Source organism: Myotis brandtii, unplaced genomic scaffold (genome assembly GCF_000412655.1).
Source record: "Myotis brandtii unplaced genomic scaffold, ASM41265v1 scaffold14, whole genome shotgun sequence".
Lineage (NCBI taxonomy): Eukaryota > Metazoa > Chordata > Mammalia > Chiroptera > Vespertilionidae > Myotis > Myotis brandtii.
Genome location: NW_005354999.1, coordinates 3,218,785 through 3,240,236, shown reverse-complemented (window position 1 = coordinate 3,240,236; position 21,452 = coordinate 3,218,785). Strand labels below are relative to the sequence as shown.

The following is a 21,452-nucleotide window of genomic DNA, read 5'->3' as shown; positions in this document are numbered from 1 at the left end:
ATTCTACTAAAGCAACTAAAATGATCTCCTCAAACATCAATAACTGCAATATAAATAATCACAGAAGAAAAACTTACAAAGATGATTTAGGAATTAATTTAAAAATTTAAATATAAAGGCTGTATTTAAGCTAATAGAGATAGATCGTTTTAAATATTTCTTTATTAAATCAAATTCATATCTGCTTACTTTAATATGTCAGCAAAGTTAAATTTTAAACAATAACTAATGTTTTTAAATAATATATTTTTAAAAATTTTCTCAAGGTAAAGAACATATATAGTATATTACCTTTTATGTATGAGTGAAAAATAAGTTTATGAAAATAAATTTGAAAACTTAAAAACAAAGTCTATACCTACTACACTAGATATAAAACTGAAAAGTATGCTAAAATATATTTTAACGGTAATTATATATAACTTTAATATATGTTCTTTTTTTTAACCTACCTCTTCCAGGCTAAAAAGAACTCCTCCGATCGGTGCACCAAAGGCCACAGAAACACCTGCAGCTGAGGCAGCTGAGAGCACCTAAAAAAAAAAAAAGGATGTGGTTTATTTCGTGTTTTTATAGTTCAAACATATGCCAAATAAAAATTCTTCACATTACTCGAATTTTCGAAATGACTTCTGAATTTAACTCATATGTCTCCCTCCTCCCCAAGCAAATGCAAATATGTATTTCCTCTAAAAAGATTTTTTTATCTTCTGCTTTGAAAGGTCAATCATATATTCAATATTCAGTAAAATAAAACAAACCTTATGCGAGATATGCTAATATAAATGGGATATAAAAAAGAGGCAATAAATACAGCCAACTTTCAAGATGTCTGTTTGCGAAGACCAGTGGAGAGAGTTTGAAGGGAGAGTTTACGTATTTTTATTTATTTTTTAATCCTCACCCAAGGATATTTTTCCATTAATTTTTAGAGAAAGTGGAAGAGAGAGGAAAAGACAGAGAAATATTGATGTGAGAGAAACACATTGATTGGTTGCCTCCTGCACATGCCCCAACAGACCAGGGCCCAGGCTGGGGAGGAGCCTGCAACTGAGGTACCTTCTACACTAGATATAAAACTGAAAAGTATGCTAAAATATACTTTAATGGTAATTATATATAACTTTAATATATGTTCTTTTTTTTAACCGGAATCGAAGTCGGGACCCTTCAATTCACAGGCCGACGCTCTATCCACTGAACCAAACTGGCTAGGGCTGTTTACTTATTTTTAAATAGGATATAATTTCTTCATATTTTAGAGCTAACTGCGTCATCTACATATATAAAAGGCTACGTGTCCAACTGTACATCCGTCCGACTGTCCAACCAAACAACCGGCAGGTACATATGAGGCGCACTGGCAATTTAAAAATAAACATTGACTCGTGCATGTGCGATACATATAAAGCTCTCGCTGGCGCCAATTGCAGCGTTTTAATTTTATAATACTATATTATATATGCTATTTTGACATGCAATTTTTTGCAGTAATATAATTACTGCACAAATCTTTCTTCTAATTACTTTCCTTTCAATATACACGAATCCGTGCACCGGGCTACTAGTCATTAATAATTGCCTTAGTCCAAATCCTAGTAAAATATCCAGGGAACTTAAAAACTACTGAGTTTCCCTATGTTTTCACTACCCTAAGTCCTCTGAAAATACTGCCACTACCAGTATGGAGAGCCTTCAGCACAAACAATGGCTGCCCCTTAGGATACAGCCTCACCAGCCAGAATCACATAATAACTTCTCTGGTGGATCTTCTCTGCAACTTCTGGTCTGTCACTTGGACACTGCCCAAGTCCCACCAGTGTGAAGCCAACTACACACTGGGCATCTATTTCTAATTGCTTTTCTAAGAGTCTTTATTCTTTTCACTACTTCAGTAAATATTTGAGGCTACCAAAGCATTTCCTCAAACGGTCAAGTTTTACATTTCTGAAAAAGAAATTAGAAATCATCAAAATTAAATTGTAAATGATTAAGAGTACAAACTACATAGTCAGGTTACTGTTTGGTAAATTAAAAATAAACAAGTATGTGTTTTAATTAAATCGTATCTGGCTTTAAGAATACAGACTTTGCTTATTTAGGGAAGAAGTGTGAGAAAATTTAACTTACTTTCTGTTTTGTTTTTCCCATTAATGGAACTGCAGACAACATATTTAACTGAATTTTCTAATTCCACATTTAATAAAATAGAATTTTATAATCAAACTAATACCCATACACCTATAACACACATTTTAATATCTTTAGTAAGTATTTTAGAATCATTTAATTAAAAAGTGTCAAAGAAGTGGGTATAGGAAGAAAGACAAAATATGAGGCTTTAATGCTTTCACTAACAAGTACCCTAACAAGTAAACTCTAGACATTTATATACTAAGGTGACAGAATAAAACTGTCATAAACATTACTAAGCATCACAGTGTGTATATTAAAATTCAGATGAATTAAATTTCTATAACATTTTCTAATAAATTACATTTTTCACTTATAATGAATAAATAAAAATACAAATCTTACCCCCAAATTGTCATGGTACAATAGCAAGTAAAGGAATTGAACTGGGGAGACAAATGCTATAGTTCCATTTAACCATTAACTTGCCCTGCTATAGTAGAGTTTAGGTTTTGCTTTGAGAAGACATAAACACATGTCCACACAGTCATAGTAGTAGTAGTAGTATTAGGATAGTTAAGAGTATAGACTTTAGAATGGAAGAAAAATAAATTTTAATCTACACTCTGACACGTAATCTTGGGCAAATTAGCCAAGATTTAGTTTAGTTACCTATCTATAAATGAGAATAATAATGCCATGTTAATAGGATTATCATGGGATTAAATTTTAAGATGCAAGTAAAGAATATGACATAGAACCAGATACATAGTAAGTAATCAATAATAATGTTAGTTATCCTAATTACATAACAGCGATTTTCAACCAGTGTGCCATGAGAATTTTTAAAACAAGCAACACCTAACTATTTAGTCAGGGATACTGGCCTCTTTTCCCTTTTGTCAAATGAAAAAAAATGACAACAGCCAATACAATAGCCTTCCGGTGTGAATGAATCAAAATTATACCTATTTTTTGTCAGATTGGCAAAAAATATATATTTTTTTGGTGTGCTGCAGAATTTTAATAATTAGTTTATGTGTGCCATGAGATGAAAAAGGCAGAAAATTGCTGTTATATACAGGATAGTACTGAAATCACAATTATCATCCAGAGATAGAGCAATGATGCTCTGAAATGTTCCACTTTTAGACTACTGCCAATGCAAGGACGTTTCAGTGCTAACATTAAAATGAACTGGAATTATATCAATTGAGGAATTAAATAGTTTGATAAAAATATTCTACTTTTTTCATTGTAGTATAAAAAACAACAGGCTGAAAGCTCTTCCTATGCTAGGGCCAGAAACCCCTGAATTCTCAATATTTAATGAGATATAAAATACTGTACCTTAAAAACCCAAAGGGCTCTGCACCATCTAGGACTGCAGATGAGACTGGGAAAACTGGATGGGATTGGGCCTCCCAAGTTTAGAGCTAATACAGAATATCCCAGGAGCCTACTTTCCTTATAGAAGACATCCAGAGCAATTTAGAAACATCAGGGAAACTCTGTAAGATGTAAAGTTTAAAGACCTCCGGACCTAGACTATCTCAGGCTGGCCTTTTAAAACATGGTAAAAGAAACTTCCCTGAACAGCTGAATAAAGAGGAGTTCCTACATCTCCTTTAATGTAAATCTCTGATTTAAACCTCAGGCAGTCTAGAGGCCCTCAGAACTGCCCCTGGGGCCAGACAGCTCTCCGCAGATGACACACACACCCACTGGCATCAGACACTCCTCCCAGAGGAAAACACAGCTGTTAAGATTTCCAACCCTGGAGAAATACTGATGGTGAGAGAGAAGAGTAAAATAATACTACATTTGAGAAACACTTCAGAGGAGAGGAGGTATAAGGCAAAGCAATTAGCGATTATTCACAAAAAGAGAAGGAAGCAAACAATTTTCCCATTGTAATTTTAATCTGAACACAAAATGTATCCAAAAAGTAAAGAGTAAATGTGATTATTACACTAGAAAATTCTTCAACTGAATTAAGTGTATATGACAGATATTTATACATCAAATAAACTAGAAAAGACACTTACCTCCCTTTTTTTAGCTTCGTTTGTGCTATACTTTGGAAAGAGGTAAGAAAAAATATTTCCACAACAACAGGCAACATGTACCAGGGGACCTTCTTTTCCTAAACTCAATCCTGATGCCACAGCCAGTACTAATGTGATGGTTTTAATCATTAAAGTCCATTTTCCCAAGTAACCTCTGATGATGAATCCACTCAAAATAGTTTTAATCTACAAAGGAAAGATTAAGACAGATTGATATCCAAAAAAAACCAAACCATGAGAACTTAACTAACTTAAGTTACTCTCTTGTTTTACTCAGAATACCACCTCATAAATTTTGGTGGACTATGAACAATTTACAATTAATTTTTCAAAAGCTTTAACTAATACGCTACATATAATAAATTTATATCATATTCTAACACTGCCCCAAGCAAGGATAGAAGGCAAACCTATCTCACGAACAAAACTAAAATATCAGGCCACGTTCAAGGGAATACAGACCTTAATACAAGATATATAATTACAAACCAGAAAAAGACAAATTTAAATATTTGTTGTAGAAATGTAATAGATATATTTCAGACATTTTGTGTCAGAAATAAAGATATTATGTCTTCTCAGTATGTAAATTATATGTAATATTTATCTACACGTTAAGTGACAACTGTTAAAAACTGTATGATATTGCTCCTTATTTAAGATATTCTTAATAGACTTTGAAAATCACTACAATTTAGCTTTTAAAAGAAATGCACTAGAAAAAGTGGTAAATTATTTAACACAGAAAAATACAAAGTGGGGGAAAGAAATGAGTTGATATGATGTTCAATCCTAACTATAGCCTCCTTTACTGTTGATAAACAATAAAACACAAGTTTGTGCTATTGACTCACTATGACCCAATGTTTATTTTAAAGTATAAAATGGTTATATTATCTGCCAAATTCAAGAATTAACTTATTTAATTAAAATATATTTATATAGAAAAAGAGAGAGAAAGAATGTATTTAAATCAAAACATCAATTTATCAAATAACTTCAGGCTACAAGGTAATTCTTCAGGTTCTTGGGGTCTAAGTAAGTCTTATGCTATTTGTTTAGCCATGTGATAAATTAGTGTTAAGAAAAAAAAAAAATCAACCTCCAAGGTAAATGGTGAAATGACTATAGGGCAGAATTTCTTTCAATGTCTACAATAAGCTTACATTTTTTAAACTTTTCTTTTTTGTTTTTTAAATATATTTTTATTGATTTCAGAGAGGAAGGGAGAGGGAGAGAGAGATAGAAACATCAATGATGAGAGATAATCACTGATCGGCTGCCTCCTGCAGACCCCATTGGAGATGGAGCCAGCAACCTGGGCATGTGCCCTTGACTGGAATCGAACCTGGGACCCTTCAGTTTGCAGGCTGACGCTCTACCCACTGAGCTAAACCAGCTAAACTTTTCTTTTTTTATATTACAAACAAACCATTCTGCCCCCCCCCCCCGCCAAAAAAAAACAAAACAACTACTTTCCCTAGAAGCAAAAAAGATAAGCATCATAACAATTACTAAATGTTTAATGATACTAAATACTGTATGGCTTACCTCTGGAATTCCAGAGCCACAGGCATATGGAGCAAATACCTTTACCAAAGAAACAGCAAGAAAGGCAAAACTCAAGGCCCAGAAGATGTACATTATGTAGTTCATGATGTAAGAACCAGGACCCTATAAAGCAAACAGTTCAGTAGTATGAATTTAATTTATAGTGCACCACTAATGCAAGTGCTTGCCTCATAAGAAATGGGTAAAACTTGTAAAGGCTCCCGGTTTTACTTCCACAATAATAAAAGCTTTACATGAACAAACATTTAAGTAGAATCCAAAAACATATTTGTATCCATCCCAAGGAGACTTAGTCTTATTGTGCAGAGCCTCAACTATACTTTAATCTCTAAAATTCAGCTATAACCAATTTTTAAAAACATATCCATATATGATTCTATAACAATATATATTATACTAGAGGCCCAGCGCACGAAATCGTGCAGGTAGGGTCCCTAGGCCTAGCCTCCATCTTTTGCCCATTCGGCAGTCCCCAGGCCAAATGCTGCCTCTGTTGCAGGGCTGTCAGGCTGTTGGGATCACCAGCTCATCCCCGGCTGCTCGGGGACTCAGGCTTGTGGGAAAGCAGGTGCAGGCGACTACACCTCCATGCGCGTGCGCCAGGCCGGCGGCTGATGAAACACGCTGCCTGTTCGGGGCCGCTCACGCGGCGCCACCACCACCACCACCGCCACCGCTGCTGGGGCTTGAGGCACTGATGGAAGCTGCAGGGTGCGCCCATGACCTTGCTGCCCCGGCATGAGCGGCCCCAAGCAGGCAGCGCGTTCCATCAGTGGCCAGCCGGGCGCACACGCATGGAGGTGAAGTCACCAGCGCCTGCTTTCCCGCAGGCGTGAGCCCCTGAGCAGCCAGGGATGAGCTGTTGATCCCAACGCCCTGACAGCCAGCCCGGTCCTCCCACCACCCACCCCGATCCCACCCCCCCATTCACCATCACTGATCCATCGGGACCTGGAGCTGGGGGCAGGGACCAAGAGGTCAGCCGTTCAGCCTACTCGCCAGTCCCCAGTCCCACCCTGCTCTGCTCGCAGGCCAGGGGGGAGGGACCGAGAGGTGCTCAACGCACCACATGGTGACCAGTTGTTTGGTCATCCTGGTCATCATGAACACTGGCTTTTTATATATATAGATAATATTCTAACTCCTAAAATGTTCATTATAGAACATCAAGAACAGGATAATAATCACTTCAATACTGTAATGCCATGAAGAAAAATCTATGGATTTCTCCAAGATATCTCCAGTTAGGCCTTATTTTACTAAATTTTTTGATAATTCATACTTCCCAAATAATTGTGAAGTAATATGTTAAGCAGCTTTAGTAACCTGACTTCATGACAACTGTTTGTGGTTGTTACACAGATCCTACTGCACTTCTTTTCTACAATAAGAAATACATTTCACATCATAGCCCAGTAGACTCGTATATGACTGTATAATTAATACAAGAGTTTCTTGAAACAATACTTATATTTTACTTGCTGCAAAGTAGTCTCATATTTTTCATTCTATCCTATTACATTTCTTTCTTTTTTCCCCTTTAATGCAGGTTGCAATCATCTGTGATTAACTCTATAATTAAATGATTTTGGAGGTTCATTTCTCTACAGCAATTTTTAATTCATCTTGAGACAAAGAAGACTTACCTCTGCTTGACCTATAATTAACTCTGCCCATGTTTTCCACTGTGGACATTTATCCCTCTCCTCAAATGTTGTTTCACTAGATCCCCAACAACACTGTTCATGGTTGTACCACAAAGCATTAAAGCAAATGCCTTCCTTGAGGTCAGTCATCCAATCAGCAGCAATGTCTATTAATCCAGCCAATGCCCCTATAAAAACAAGTCAGAGGTGGTAAAAAATTAAGTTTATTTTTGGGAGTTAAGAACTATCAAGTTAAAAAAGCCAAGGAAAACAGGGACTCCCTACAAATAAAGGGTCATATAGGTAATATAATGTGAATTTAAGATTTTTAAATTTTCATTATCATAAGTTTATACTACTTTTTAAAAACTGTAAATTCCTATTCTTTAAAACTGCCATTTTTTGTTTGAAATTAAAACTAGTTACATCATTCAAATTAATTGTGATTTTTTAAAAAGGTGTTTAAAAGATACTAAAACATATTCAAAAGACAGCTACCTGGCAGAGGTTCACAAACCTGGTTACTGAATTCAGAGTTTTTACTAGTATGTTTCAATCCAAAACTTAACAGAATTAATTTAATGTCCATTAGAAATAATTAGAGAAACTCCTAGCATTAATTAATTACTGTGATAGATTTTCATTTTTTTCTTAAATATCAAAAGATCAAATATATCAAGATCATTTACTGAGAGGATATAAAAAAATACACAAATTTATGGCCAAAATCTAGGTCCTTTCACCATATAAAAAGATCAATGAGTCACATAATTCTTGTGCATGTCATTTAGAGTTATCAGTAGTTCCCTCTATTCCCCACACAAATTTTAATTTTTTCTCATGCTCTTCTGGACATAATCTTCCACAGTGGAAGCTGAAAGTCATTAAAACAGTCCTTATTGTTTGTTTTCAGATCTTCAATGCTATTCTTAAAAATCTCACACACACAGGCTTTGTGGTTACTCTAGCATGGTGGTTAAAAGTGTAGGCTTTTGAACTAAACTGCCTAAATTTAAATCTTTGGCCATTTATTAACCTCTGTCTGTGCTTCAGTCCCCTCGTCTGTAAAATGGTGATAATAATAACATATATACCAGAGATTTTCAACCGGTGAGCTGCAAGAATTTTTAAAACATGCAATACCTGACTATTTAGTCAGGGGCACTGACCTCTTTTCCCTTACACTATCAAATAAAAAAATGACAACTGCCAGCACAATAGCTGTATGGTGTGAATGAATCTAAAGAATACCTATTTTTGCCCTGGCTGGCATGTTCAGTGGTTAGAGCATCGGCCTGTGCACCAGAGTGCACCAGGTTTGATTTCCAGTCAGAGGCATGTACCTGAGTTGTGGGTTCGCTCCCCACCCCAGTTGATGTGTCTCTCCCACAGCGGTGTTTCTCTCTCTCTACCTCCCCCTCCACTCCCTCCCCTTCCTTCCTCCCTCCCTCCCTACCTCCCTCCACCCCTCTCTGAAAAAGCAATGTAAAATATCCTCGGTTGAGGATCAACAACAACAATAAAATGATACCTATTTTTGTCAGACCAGCAAAAAATACATTTTTGGTGTGCCACAGAATTTTAGTAATTAGTTTATGTGTGCCATGATATGAAAAAGGTTGAAAATCACTGACATATACCATAGAATTGTATGAGGCTTACATATACATAAAGCTTTTAGAGCAGTGTATTACACATAGGAAGCACTCAATAAATATTACTTACTTATTATGAAGTTAACTTTAAAAGATATTTTATTGATCATCTGGTCCAAACCATGTACTTTACAGACACAGAAACTGAGCCCAGAAAGATTTAAAAAATTGGATAGAGCCAAAATGAGATGCAGAAGCCTCCTGCCTTCTAGTCTTGTGTTTAAGAAGAGTTTTGGAGGAAAGAAACAAAATAAAAATGATTTTAAAAACCCAACAATACCTGAAAAAAAATTGTGGAAAGGAGAGAGACCTACTTATTGTTCTGTTAACCAGAAAAGGACGGCATTAAAAGTTTCCTTACCGGATGCCAATCCTGTCAGTGTTACCACTAGCCATCCTGACCACGCATCGTACAAGCTTTTTGTCATTTCCCATGCTGATTCTTTCTTTTTGCTGTTGATCTGAAATTAGAAATGCTTATGCTTCATTTTCAAACTATGACTAGAAGCCACAATTCTAGAATATAACAATTTTCTCAGTTATTACACACAGGACAGTACTTTCTACACTAAATAATAGGGAAGGTGAGTTTGGGGCAGAACCACTATCAGTTGCTATACCTGTAAACCAATGACAAACATTTACCCAGAGATATATATTTTAGTAAGAACTTCAGAATTTGAGTCAAGGGATCCATCCACAAACCATATAAAGTCTGACCCAGACTGGTCTAAACCGTATCAAATTTAGCTGGTATGCATCTTTTATATTCACAGAAATAAGGCATTAAAGCTTGAAATGTGGATCATTCCCTAGTCATTCTCTGCTCCTAGAAGCTAAGTGGATTATTACATTCTTTAAAAGGTAAGGTCAGTGAATAACAGTTCCATGCCCATTAATGTAGTACAAAACAATCATGTAAATAAAGGGACTATCAAAATAAATTTACAAATAAATGTATAGGTCTGTAAATATGCAGGAATGAAGAGCTCCCATCCCACTGGCAGGTCCAGAGGCCCTCCTTTATCACTGTGTAAGGCAGATGTATCCTCCACTGAATATTGTGGAGGAGGTGAGGTTAGCATGGTGTTAACAGGTTTGGTTTCCAGATCTCACTCTACTAAGACACAGGAAGCCAAGTCCTCTTCTCTTAATAAGAATGCACTTCTAAATCTAAACCCGTTTTACTAGGATTGCTGCTTTAAAAAGCCATGTTCTAGAAAGACATGTACCATCCGATTCCTCTCATATGTGGAATCTAATGAACAAAATGAACTAACAAGCAAAAAGGAGACAGATTCATAGATAGAGAGCAGGCTGACAGCTGGGGGGTGAGGGGCTGAGGAGGGGGTAGAGGGATTGAACAAAAAAGAAAGAAAAAAACTCATGGACACAACAGTGTGTTGATTACTGGGGGAGGGGTTGAGTGGGGGAGGCTGGAGGAAGGTATCAGGGGATAAATGGTGGTGGACAGAGACTTGACTTGGGGTGGTGAACATACAATATAGTACAGATGATGTGTTGTGGAATTGTGCACCTGAAACCTGTATAATTTTGATAGCCAGTGTCACCCCAATAAATTCAATAAAAAGGGGGAAAAAGCCATATTCTAGAAACTTCATTACTACCAGCACAGAGATAAAATTGGCTTAAAAAAAAAGGGGGCAGGAGGAGCAATATCCTCTGAGTAGGACTTCAGTGCTCAACTGTCCCCCAGGAGAGCACCATCAAGAGCTTTTTATGTATCGTGCATGTGCGAGTCAACTTAGCCTTTTATATAATAAACTTGCTTAATTAGACCTGCTTTCTGATTTAGCTAAACTTTTTCTGGTCCAGTGAAGCACCCCAACTTCTCTCTCAGGTAACTGTCAGGAACACAGCAGTAAATATCAACAAGAAGCAGATTATTATTGTAGATCACGCAGGGAGAACAAAGGGTAAAATATTTAACTGCAGCAGTGTTTAACTATATTCTGCACAGTGAGAAATGAAGTCATTATTTTCAAGTTCCACCATTTCTTACTTCTTTTCATTCGGGTCAAGTTTCTAAACTTTCTAAATCTCTGTTTTCCAGCTAATGAAAAGAAAATAGGATTCTACTGAGTCTCCTATCTACCTTCTCCAGCACTGGGAGGATCAAATGAGATGAGGCATGTGAAAATGCTTCACAGACATTTGGTTAAACTGTAAAATGTTTGCACCTGGCTATAAAGCAAGTTGGGTTCCTGGGCTGAAGAAACTCCAAGGAAGCTAGTGGCTAGGGAGAGGAAGCTGGACATTGCTACATGACGTCATTACCTGGCACCCACAGCCACTGTTTCCAGGCTGGGCTGTGGGCCGCATTTTGCGCCATGGGGTCTTGGCAGCGTTGGCTGCAATTTGGTGGGGTGTCGCTCTGGGGTGGTGGTGGGGTGTGTCCCATTTGGGGGAAGCAAGTGTTTGTGGGCACTAGGTCTACGCTGCCGTTTCTTTGTAAATGGCCAGTGCGCATCATGACAGCGTCTGCCCTCTGGTGGTCAGTGTGCATCATAGCTACCAGTCGGATGGTTGGACGGACACTTAGACTTTGATATATATAGAGATTGCAGACCATAAAGTTACAAAGGGCTTTTTGGAATTTAAAATTTTGCTGTCAAAGAGATTTCTTTCTTTCTATCTCTTTTTTAAAAAAATGTATTTTTGGATTACATTATACCAGTAAGTCACAACCCATAACAAGAAAGATCCATAAGTTGTACTCTTTAATAAAAGCCGTTTTTTTGAATAGCGATTCATTACAACACTCAATATCAATTTGAGAAACATTTCAGAATTTAAAAACTGAGAAAAGAGATAAAAGAGCAATACCGCATAAAACTATGTCCCCAGAAAGTAATTACTTTTGAATAATGAGAATTATGTAACGTTTCCTGTTTTGCCATAGCTGCTGTGCTGATCAAAGCCCAAAATCATGCTGACTTCCAAATCTTGAACTTGGCTTAATCTTCCCCCCTCGTGGACCCTGTTTTCCTTTTCCTTTCTATTTTGTCTTACTACACACTTTTTTTTTTTTTAAGCTACCTCAAATCCTTTCTGGAAAGATATGGGGTATAAATAAACTAAAAAAAAAAATGCTTAAAATTACTTTAATGTATAACATATATTTTGACAGTCTGAGATCATTGGTAGAAATATATTACTAAAGGATCTAATTATGACTATATTTTTGTAAATAACTGAAAATACTTACCCGTCTATGCCTTTCTCTGTCTTTACATTTCTCCCGGACCCAATCAATAGTATGGAAATCATCATATGTACCAACGCCTGGAATTGGTTCATCCAAAAGATCCAGTAAATGTGTAGAACTGTTAATGCTGCCTCCATTTGTCATTGTGTAATGAGTTCCTATAAGCAAAAGAGGAATGACGATTATGTTTTATGAGAAACAATGGTGAACTATGTAACCTACTTACAAGTTCATTAGTAATAGTATCACTAGAAATCATTACAATAAAATAGAGAAATTAAGAAAAAATTATGTAAAATTTGGAAATAAGGCAAAGTGATTATGGTATGTCCTTTTTTTAAAAATATATTTTTATTGATTTCAGAGAGGGAGAGATAGAAACATCAATGATGAGAGAGAATCATTGATCAGCTGCCTCCTGCACGCCCCCAGCTAGGGATCGAGCTCGCAACCCGGGCATGTGCCCTTGACTGGAATCGAACCTGGGACCCTTCAGTCCACAGGCCGATGCTCTAGCCTCTGAGCCAAACCAGCCAGGGCATCTTTCAAACTCATACTAGAGTATCAAAAATAAGCCTGCCTCATAGACTCTAGTCCGAGACAGCTAAGTAAATTTGGACAAGTCATCTTTAAATGTTGAACATCCTATATATTAAAAGGGTAATATGCAAATTGACACTACCGGCCAAACAACCGGGAACTACCGGTCACTATGATGCACACTGACTACCAGGGAGCAGATAAGCAAAAGAGGGGAGCGCCACTCAACCAGAAGCCAGCTCATGGCTGGCCAGAGCAGCGGCGGTGGCGGGACCCTCTCCTGCCTCCACGGCAGCGCTAAGGACGTCTGACTGATGGCCTAAGCCAGTGGTCGGCAAAACCATTAGTCAACAGAGCCAAATATCAAGAGTACAATGATTGAAATTTCTTTGTTATTAACTTAATTAGGGTACTCCTAAGGCAGTGATGGCGAACCTATGACACGTGTGTCAGAGGTGACACGCGAACTCATTTTTTGGGTTGATTTTTCTTTGTTAAATGGCATTTAAATATATAAAATAAATATCAAAAATATAAGTCTTTGTTTTACTATGGCTGCAAATATCAAAAAATTTCTATATGTGACACGGCACCAGAGTTAATTAGGGTTTTTCAAAATGCAGACACGCCGAGCTCAAAAGGTTCGCCACCACTGTCCTAAGGCTTAGGTAGAGCCACACTCAAGGGGCCAAAAAGCCACATGTGGCTCGCAAGCCGCAGTTTGCTGACCACGGGCCTAAGCCATTAGTCGGACATCCCCCAAGGGCTCCCAGGCTGCCAGAGGGATGTCTGACTGCCAGCTTAGGCCTGATCTCCAGGGAGGGAGCCTAAGCCAGCAGGTACACATCCCCTGAGGGCTCCCAGGCTGCCAGAGGGATATCTGACTGCCAGCTTAGGCCCAATCCCCTGGGGAGCCCTAACTGCCCCTAACTGCCCCCCCACCAGCCTGGTCGCTCCTTACTGCCCCCCTTGCCAGCCTGGTCACCTCCAACTGCCTCCTCCACTGGCCTGGTTGCCCCTAATTGCCCCCCGTGCCGACCTGGTCACCCCTTACTGCCCTCCCCCCACCTGGTTGCCCCACGCAGCCTGCCGTTCAGTCGTTTGGTCGTCCCTCACTAACCCCTTTGCCAGCCTTGGTTGCCCCACGCAGCCTGCTATTCAGTCGTTTGGTTGTCCCTCACTAACCCCCCTGCCGGCCTTGTTGCCCCACGCAACCTGCTGTTCGGTCGTCTGTCCGATTGTTTCAGTCGTCTGTCCGATTGTTTCAGTCGTGACGGCCCCTGGCTTTTTATATATTAGGATGCCACACCTTATAATAAAGACATATAAGTAAAGAAACATTTGAAATTTTTCTAAATCCCTAAAAACTTAGAAAAGCTGGTGCATAATTTCAAATAGGTGATTTCAGCATAAATAATTACAAATTACATCTTTAAATTATGTAGCAGTAATATAGATTTTATACCAAAGGTAAAAATCTAGAATTGTGTCATTTTAATAGAAATATAACTAATTGATAGAGAATATAGAGTGGCACTATACTCATATTTAAACAAACACTGTAAAAATATAACACAAAAAAAACCTGCTTATTTTATTGTATGACTTTAAGATTTGCAGTCTGGTGATTAAAATGACTCATTCCCTTTTATTTACAGATAAACTATCATAAATGTTAAGCCACTTCACAAAACTATCATCTGGCAAAGCTAGATTCTGAACTTTCCTCAATCACAATAAACACTGCCTAGATTACTAGTAGAGCAACAGATTACCATAAATCTACTGAAGGGTGAAGGAAACGGAGGGTTGGACAAAGTCACGTCAGTACTAAAAACTACTTTTATTGCTGATAGGAGCCAAATAAACTATACTGCAGGTTGCAAGTTCTGTTTCTTGATCATTCAAAGAGGCAGTATGAACTAGCATTAATATAGAAAGGGTTAATATTTTAAACAGTACAATAAATACTGAATATTGTTCTAATAAACTTAAATGTCTTTTACTTCTATCAGATAAAACAGGGTTTTCTCTTACCTCCCTACTCAATACATTTGAATGTTTGCCTTGGAAAGGTGTAAAACTTCTAAAAGGAGAATAGTATATTGATTTCAGTGTTTTGGCAGAAGTACTCCAAGAATAAATAATTTATTGTTCTTGACCAAGGGTTTAAAAGCCCAATCCTTGCAATGGCCCATGCTCATTCACATAAAATATATACTCTAAACCTTACACTTAAAGCTCAATACACCAGCTCTTGTTTTCTGCCTCTATCCTGATTTTATTCAGCAATTTCCACTTAGTAAAAGCTAACTAAAAGATGCCGGAAGCTAATTCCAGCAGGTCATAAATGCAAGAAGTTCATTAAAAGGTTGGTGGACCTTGAGCCTTCAGCAAGTGATGGAAAATATATATTACTGCCTGTTGGAAATGGCTAAGGGCATTTCCCTAAACCTGAAAAGGATGCATAAATGATTGCTTGCTGCCAGGCAGCTGAGGGCATTTCAATCTACATGTTATTGCCTCCTGCTGGCCAAACACCTGAACAGCCGAAGGCAGTTCCTCCAATCTGACAATGGATTCTGTATACTAAACTCTGCCTTTGATATGTATATCTACCTTGCTTTAGGACAATTTGTGTTAATAAAAAGCAAGGGGTCCAGAGAGACAGGAGGACTTTGTTTCTTTAGTTAAGTCTCTTCTGGCTCCCCAAAATGCCTTCCAAATTTGTTTCGTCTCTGGACTCTTGATTAATTTACCGTAGCCCCTTCTCCAGATTCCTGAACCCTTCTAGATGCCAAGAAACACACACTGGCAAAAAGGCCACACATTTTCTTAAGAGAAAGCAACTGGAGAATGAATATAACAGAGTATAGTACCTTGACAAATGTAAGACTCTCCGACTCTGCTTACCATGTAACATTAAAACTGGCAGGGGAGAGGGAGGTAAGAGAGCAACCAAAGGACTTGTATGCATGCATATAAACATAACCCATGGACACAGAACAGTAGGAGGGTGAGGGCATGTGCTGGGGGCTGGGAACGGCCGGGGAGAGGTCAATGGGAGAAAAAGGAGACTCATGTAATACTTTAAACAATAAAGAATTTTAAAAAATTATTAAATAAGTAAAAACAAAAACAAAAAACTGGTAATTTTTAAAAAAATGTTTTTGGAGGGAAGTGCCATAGGCCTCTATGGATTTCTGGTATGATAACATCACTTCTGTGGTACTCTGACCCAAAATGCATAAACTGAATCTTATGAGGAAAAACAAGACAAACCCAAACTGAGGGAAATTCTACAAAATAAATGGCTTGCGTTATTAAAAAATGTCGAAGTCATGAAAATCAAAGTTTGACAGAGGAACTGTTTTAGATTAAAGGAGACTTCTGGATTATTAGATCCTGGACTGGAAAAAAAATAAGTTTTTTCTTTTATATAAAAGAATACAGTGGGACAACTGGCCAACATGAAAATAACCTGTAGCTCAGATAACAGCACTGATCAATGCCAATTTTCTGATCTTGAAAATTGTACTGTGGCTATGTGTAAGGGAATGTCTTCTCATAAGGAATACACACTAAAGTATTTAGAAGTAAAAGTGCATTATGTCTACATCTTATTCTTACATGGTTCAGGAAAAATATGTGGTGCCTATGTGTGTGTATATGTACTAGTATATATATATGTTAATATATATTATATATTAGATATATAGCAAGAGAAAGAACAAGAAACAGAATAAACTAATGTGGTAAAATGTAACATTTCAGGAATCTGGGTAAAGGGTACACTATTTTTCAACATCTATAAGTCTGAAATTAAAAGAAAATATTATTTTAAGTGTACTTTGAAAAAATATTTTTTAAATGTATACTATGACATATTTTACAAATTTCGAACCCCCTCCCAACCATGTGCCCTTATCTGGGTAGAATTTAAGAGACACAGACTACTGATCTTAATTATTACTCTTCTATGCAAAAAATACAAAACCAAAATTTCTATACCCTTAATGTGTATCCAACACAATGTCATCAGCCCCAATGATAAGAATTTCCAAGCTGTTTGCACCAATGTAGGTGAATAGCAAAAAAGGCACATATTCCTCTGACAGACTTATGAACTAGGAAGTAAAAAAGTAGAGACTATCATTCTTTTTTATGAAGTAGCAAAAAGTATTTATTTTAGCCATGTGTCTTGACTTCAGTGATGTTCAAATAATTACTCTGTAGAAACTCTGACATCTAAACTATGTACAGTCGAGGGTCCTGATATAATGTATGATTTTGACTTAATTTGGGTGGTACTACTTTAGCCCTAGCACTCAATTCAGTTTCCTCACAACATGCTCCATAGCCTTGGCCCTTTCCCTTACATTTTATTAACTTCCTGACGCAGCAAGAAACAACAGCCAAGCCCTACTGACTAGTGGTCACAAGGTACGGCTTTCCTTAAGCTGAAGATAACATCATGCCCTAAATTGTGTTTCAGCTCCTAAACCCTAAAGTGAAACGATTCCCATGAAACCAAACTGAGGGACCACGAAGCTCACCTCAAGACCTGACATCATGATTTACCTTACTTAATTCACTGTTGACCAATCAGTTTCACCAATAATCCCAAACCCCTTATTCGTGATGGCATGATTTTGCTTCTTGTCTGTAAACCATTGGGGAGTTGGGTATTTTGGAACGCAAGCTCATCCATTCTCCGCATTGGCATCAATCCAATAAATTAATTCTTTCATCCACTAAAAACTCCTGCTTGTACATTTCTTTCAGTCTGTGAACCTGCAGATGAACTCTCATTCAGTTCGGTAACATTTACATGCAGTAATTCTAAGTATGTGAACACCAGAAATAAAGGACTCATACTTTTTAAACAGAAGGACGTTGTGGATCAATGTATTATGTTTTAGATCTTGCACACTGTGTCCCTTAGGTTAGAATATCTAGGGCTGCCACTGCACATGTTGAGGTGGAAATTAGCCAGAGCAGCTTGTGTCCCCAACAGACTGCTTGAAGGTCATTCTGTCCCCTCATGCCTACTTGCTTCTACTTGACAGAGGAAAGGTGATGAAAACAGTAAAGTAGAGAGGGAAATACTGCTTGATCTTGGTTTGGGGGGAGCCCACAGAAACAGATTTCCCCTTTAAATTATATCTAAAAGAGAGTGGGTCCTTCTTATTACTTGCTGTCATATTAGCTTGGACAGTGAACAAGATAGATTTGGGTATGAAAATAAAAACTTTCTGCTGAGATAGAGCTGATTAGAATATTTCTTGGACTCTAATAAGTATAATTAAATGGAATCTCCAGGAAGAGGAAGGTACCTTTCTCCGTGTATCCTGTTTCTTGCTTACTGTACTGGATTATTACTGACAACTGAAAGGTACCATATTGACTGTGAGATTAATAAATATTTTTAATTTAAAGTATGTTATTGCAAAAAAACTGCTAAATATAATTTAAGAATTGGCTGGCCACTAAAAAATATTCAGACTTTTACTTTAATATATGTGTGACACTTCATATATTTTCTTTTGTAGCTTGTTCTGCCAAACATGGAAATCTGAGTAGCACAAAGAAGGAAAATAGGAAAGATTTTCTATCATACTCTAAATTGGGTAGGGAACATTCACATTTCTAATGGGATCACAAGAATACCTACAAATCCCACATTAGGAGTAATTTTAAAGGTATTATGTTTCCTAACAATAACAATAGTTTTTAGATATTCCCAACCTATCATTTCTTTGTGAATAGTTCACTGCAATCAGATTTGTATAAAGTCTAAGTTACATATATTAAAATGAGATGAATATAAATAAATTATATATGTGTTAATAAAATTTTTATAAGCAACAGTATAAATTTAACTTCATCTTTCAACTTCATCTTATGCATGAATGAAGCATAGAACTTGCACAAAATTAAAGTTCTTCATATATAAAGTACATCTCTCTTTCTTTCCTAAAATAATATTGCAAGGTTTGGTTAATTCGGAAATTATAATATGGCTTTCCTACAGCAGATATCAGGAAGGGAGCCTGGAAGACCAAGGTGGTGAGGCTGCACTTCCCTGATTATATACTCAGTAAAAGCTCTTCTTACAGTTGTATTTTATTAACATAAAATGACATGAATTGCCCTGGGCTTCCCATTTCTCAAAGTATATGCAGCTCATTATTTATCTGTGAAGACTGTATTAGAGATACACTGGAATGCCTTTTGGAACTGCTAATCAAGGCTCCTCACCCAACATGACTTCCTTGTCCTCTCCACCTACATTCCCCAAACCAGTTCAGTGAGACATTTACAGCCACAGGAGCAGAAATACAGCAGATGTCAGAGAACAAGGTTCAGTATCGTGGCTTATGAGTTTCATATTTAGGTTTTTGAAACTCATAAAACAAGCAAAATCTTAAAAGCCAATACCTTTGAGTTGTGAGTGATAGGTTTCTGGCTTTTAAAAGACTAAGTAAAAAAAGGTTTATTAGCGTTAATAAGCCATGGCTTGAAAAAAGAACACATGAAAAACCAATTCTACATAGCTACATAGGGTTTGCTGAGGAATCAAGGGGAGGGAATGAGCAAACAAGAGAGTTACAATAGTTAGACTGGCAATTGGCTTCAGCCATTAAAACTTCCTATAGGAGAACCAAGATGGCGGCGTAGGGAGTAGATCTGTGCCTGCTGCCCTCTCACAACATCATTGAAACTACCAACTATGAGGCAAACAACCACCACTCAGAACCATGGGGAAATTGGCCCAGTGGGAGATCTACAACTGGAAGAAAAGAAAGAAGCACAGTGAGACTGAGTGGGAGCTACGGAGGCGCCAAAAACAGAGGTACGCAGTCACACACCAGGTGGGCTGCAACTGGATGCGCAGTTTTTTTTCCAATCAGAAGCGGTTACGAACCCTCGAATCCTCTGGGCTTGCTCGGGTCGGGTCTCTGAGGCCCCAGATCCCACGGGGAGAGGCGGCATGGCCTTGCAGCGGTCGGAAAGCGAGGGAAGCTCTGACACACGGCTGCTCGCCGGCACTGGGGCCGAGAAGTCCTGGTGTCCAGGAGAGGCGAGGGGCCGCAGAGACACCGCCAATGCTATCTGCTCCTCGCTGGCAATTCTCTGAGACCCCACCCTACTCAATTTACATCCCCATCCAGGCTGAGCCAGAGGCACAAGAGGAAATGCCTGTGCTTTTACAAACTCTCAAATCCACTGAGCTGGTTCGGGCGGGTCTCTGAGGCCCCAGGCCCCACGGGGAGAGACAGCACGGCCTTGGGCCTTGCAGAGGTCAGAAAGCGAGGGAGGCTCTGGCGTGCAGCTGCTAGCTGGCACTGGGGGACACAAAGTCCCGGTGTCCCGGAGAGGCGAGGGGCCGCAAAGACTCCGCCCCGGCGACTCCCTGAGACCTCGCCCTACTCAATTTACATTCCCATCCAAGCTGTGCCAGAGGCACAAGAGGAAACGCCCTGTTACAAACAAACTCTCAAATCCACTGAGCTGGTTCGGGCGGGTCTCTGAGGCCCCAGGCCCCACGGGGAGAGACAGCACGGCCTTGGGCCTTGCAGAGGTCAGAAAGCGAGGGAGGCTCTGGCGTGCAGCTGCTAGCTGGCACTGGGGGACACAAAGTCCCGGTGTCCCGGAGAGGCGAGGGGCCGCAAAGACTCCGCCCCGGCGACTCCCTGAGACCTCGCCCTACTCAATTTACATTCCCATCCAAGCTGTGCCAGAGGCACAAGAGGAAACGCCTGCGCTGTTACAAACTCTCAAATTCACTGACTGGTTCGGGCGGGATCAAGAGGCACCAGACCCTACGGGGAGAGGTGGCACGGCCTTGCAGCCATCAGAAAGCGAGGGAGGCTCTGTTGCACAGCTGCTCACCGGCACTGGGGGACTCGAAGCCCCGGTGTCCCGGAGAGGCGAGGGGCCGCAAAGACTCCGCCCCGGCGACTCCCTGAGACCTCGCCCTACTCAATTTACATTCCCATCCAAGCTGTGCCAGAGGCACAAGAGGAAACGCCTGCGCTGTTACAAACTCTCAAATTCACTGACTGGTTCGGGCGGGATCAAGAGGCACCAGACCCTACGGGGAGAGGTGGCACGGCCTTGCAGCCATCAGAAAGCGAGGGAGGCTCTGTTGCACAGCTGCTCACCGGCACTGGGGGACTCGAAGCCCCGGTGTCCCGGAGAGGTGAGGGGCCGCGGAGACGCAGCCAGTGCTATTTGCTCCGCCATGGCGACTCCCTGAGACCCAGCCCTAATCAATTTACATCCCCATCCAAGCTGTGCCAGGTGCACAAAAAGACCCACCTGCGCTTTTGCAGCCTAACCCAACAAATTGCAGACTTCAACTGCTCGCACCCATGGGAGACACACTCAAGAAGCAGACCCAGGAGAACCAAGATGGCGGCGTAAGGAAGAGACCTGTGCGTGCTGCCTCCCACAACAACATCGAAACTACCAACTATAGGACAAACAGCTATCATACGGAACCATGGGAAAGCTGGCCCAGTGGAAGCTCTACAACTGGAAGGAAAGAAAGAAGAACATTGAGACTGAGTAGGATGTGCAGAGACACCAAGTACAGAGCCCA

The 21,452-nt window shown here is 39.1% G+C and overlaps 1 protein-coding gene and 1 long non-coding RNA gene across 7 annotated transcripts in view; one reads left to right on the top strand and one right to left on the bottom strand.

Annotated features, from left to right (window-relative positions):
* CLCN3 (chloride channel, voltage-sensitive 3) overlaps window positions 1-21,452 on the bottom strand; it is an 87,618-nt gene that overhangs the window by 22,963 nt on the left and 43,203 nt on the right. For 5 of the 6 annotated variants that reach the window (XM_005860780.2, XM_014535225.1, XM_005860782.2 and 2 more), the window contains 6 exons: window positions 12,305-12,462; window positions 9,437-9,536; window positions 7,421-7,608; window positions 5,754-5,876; window positions 4,182-4,388; window positions 453-533 (listed from right to left, as the gene is read on the bottom strand). In XM_005860780.2, coding sequence (XP_005860842.1) covers window positions 453-533; window positions 4,182-4,388; window positions 5,754-5,876; window positions 7,421-7,608; window positions 9,437-9,536; window positions 12,305-12,462 — 857 coding nt within the window. Of the gene's footprint in view, window positions 1-452; window positions 534-4,181; window positions 4,389-5,753; window positions 5,877-7,420; window positions 7,609-9,436; window positions 9,537-12,304; window positions 12,463-14,059; window positions 14,143-21,452 lie in introns of those variants that run through there. The other variant, XM_005860783.2, reaches the window with a different exon arrangement.
* On the top strand, window positions 2,393-19,518 carry LOC106725159. The gene is made up of 3 exons (XR_001361030.1): window positions 2,393-2,927; window positions 10,423-10,425; window positions 19,504-19,518. It is a non-coding gene; the product is annotated as an uncharacterized LOC106725159 (long non-coding RNA).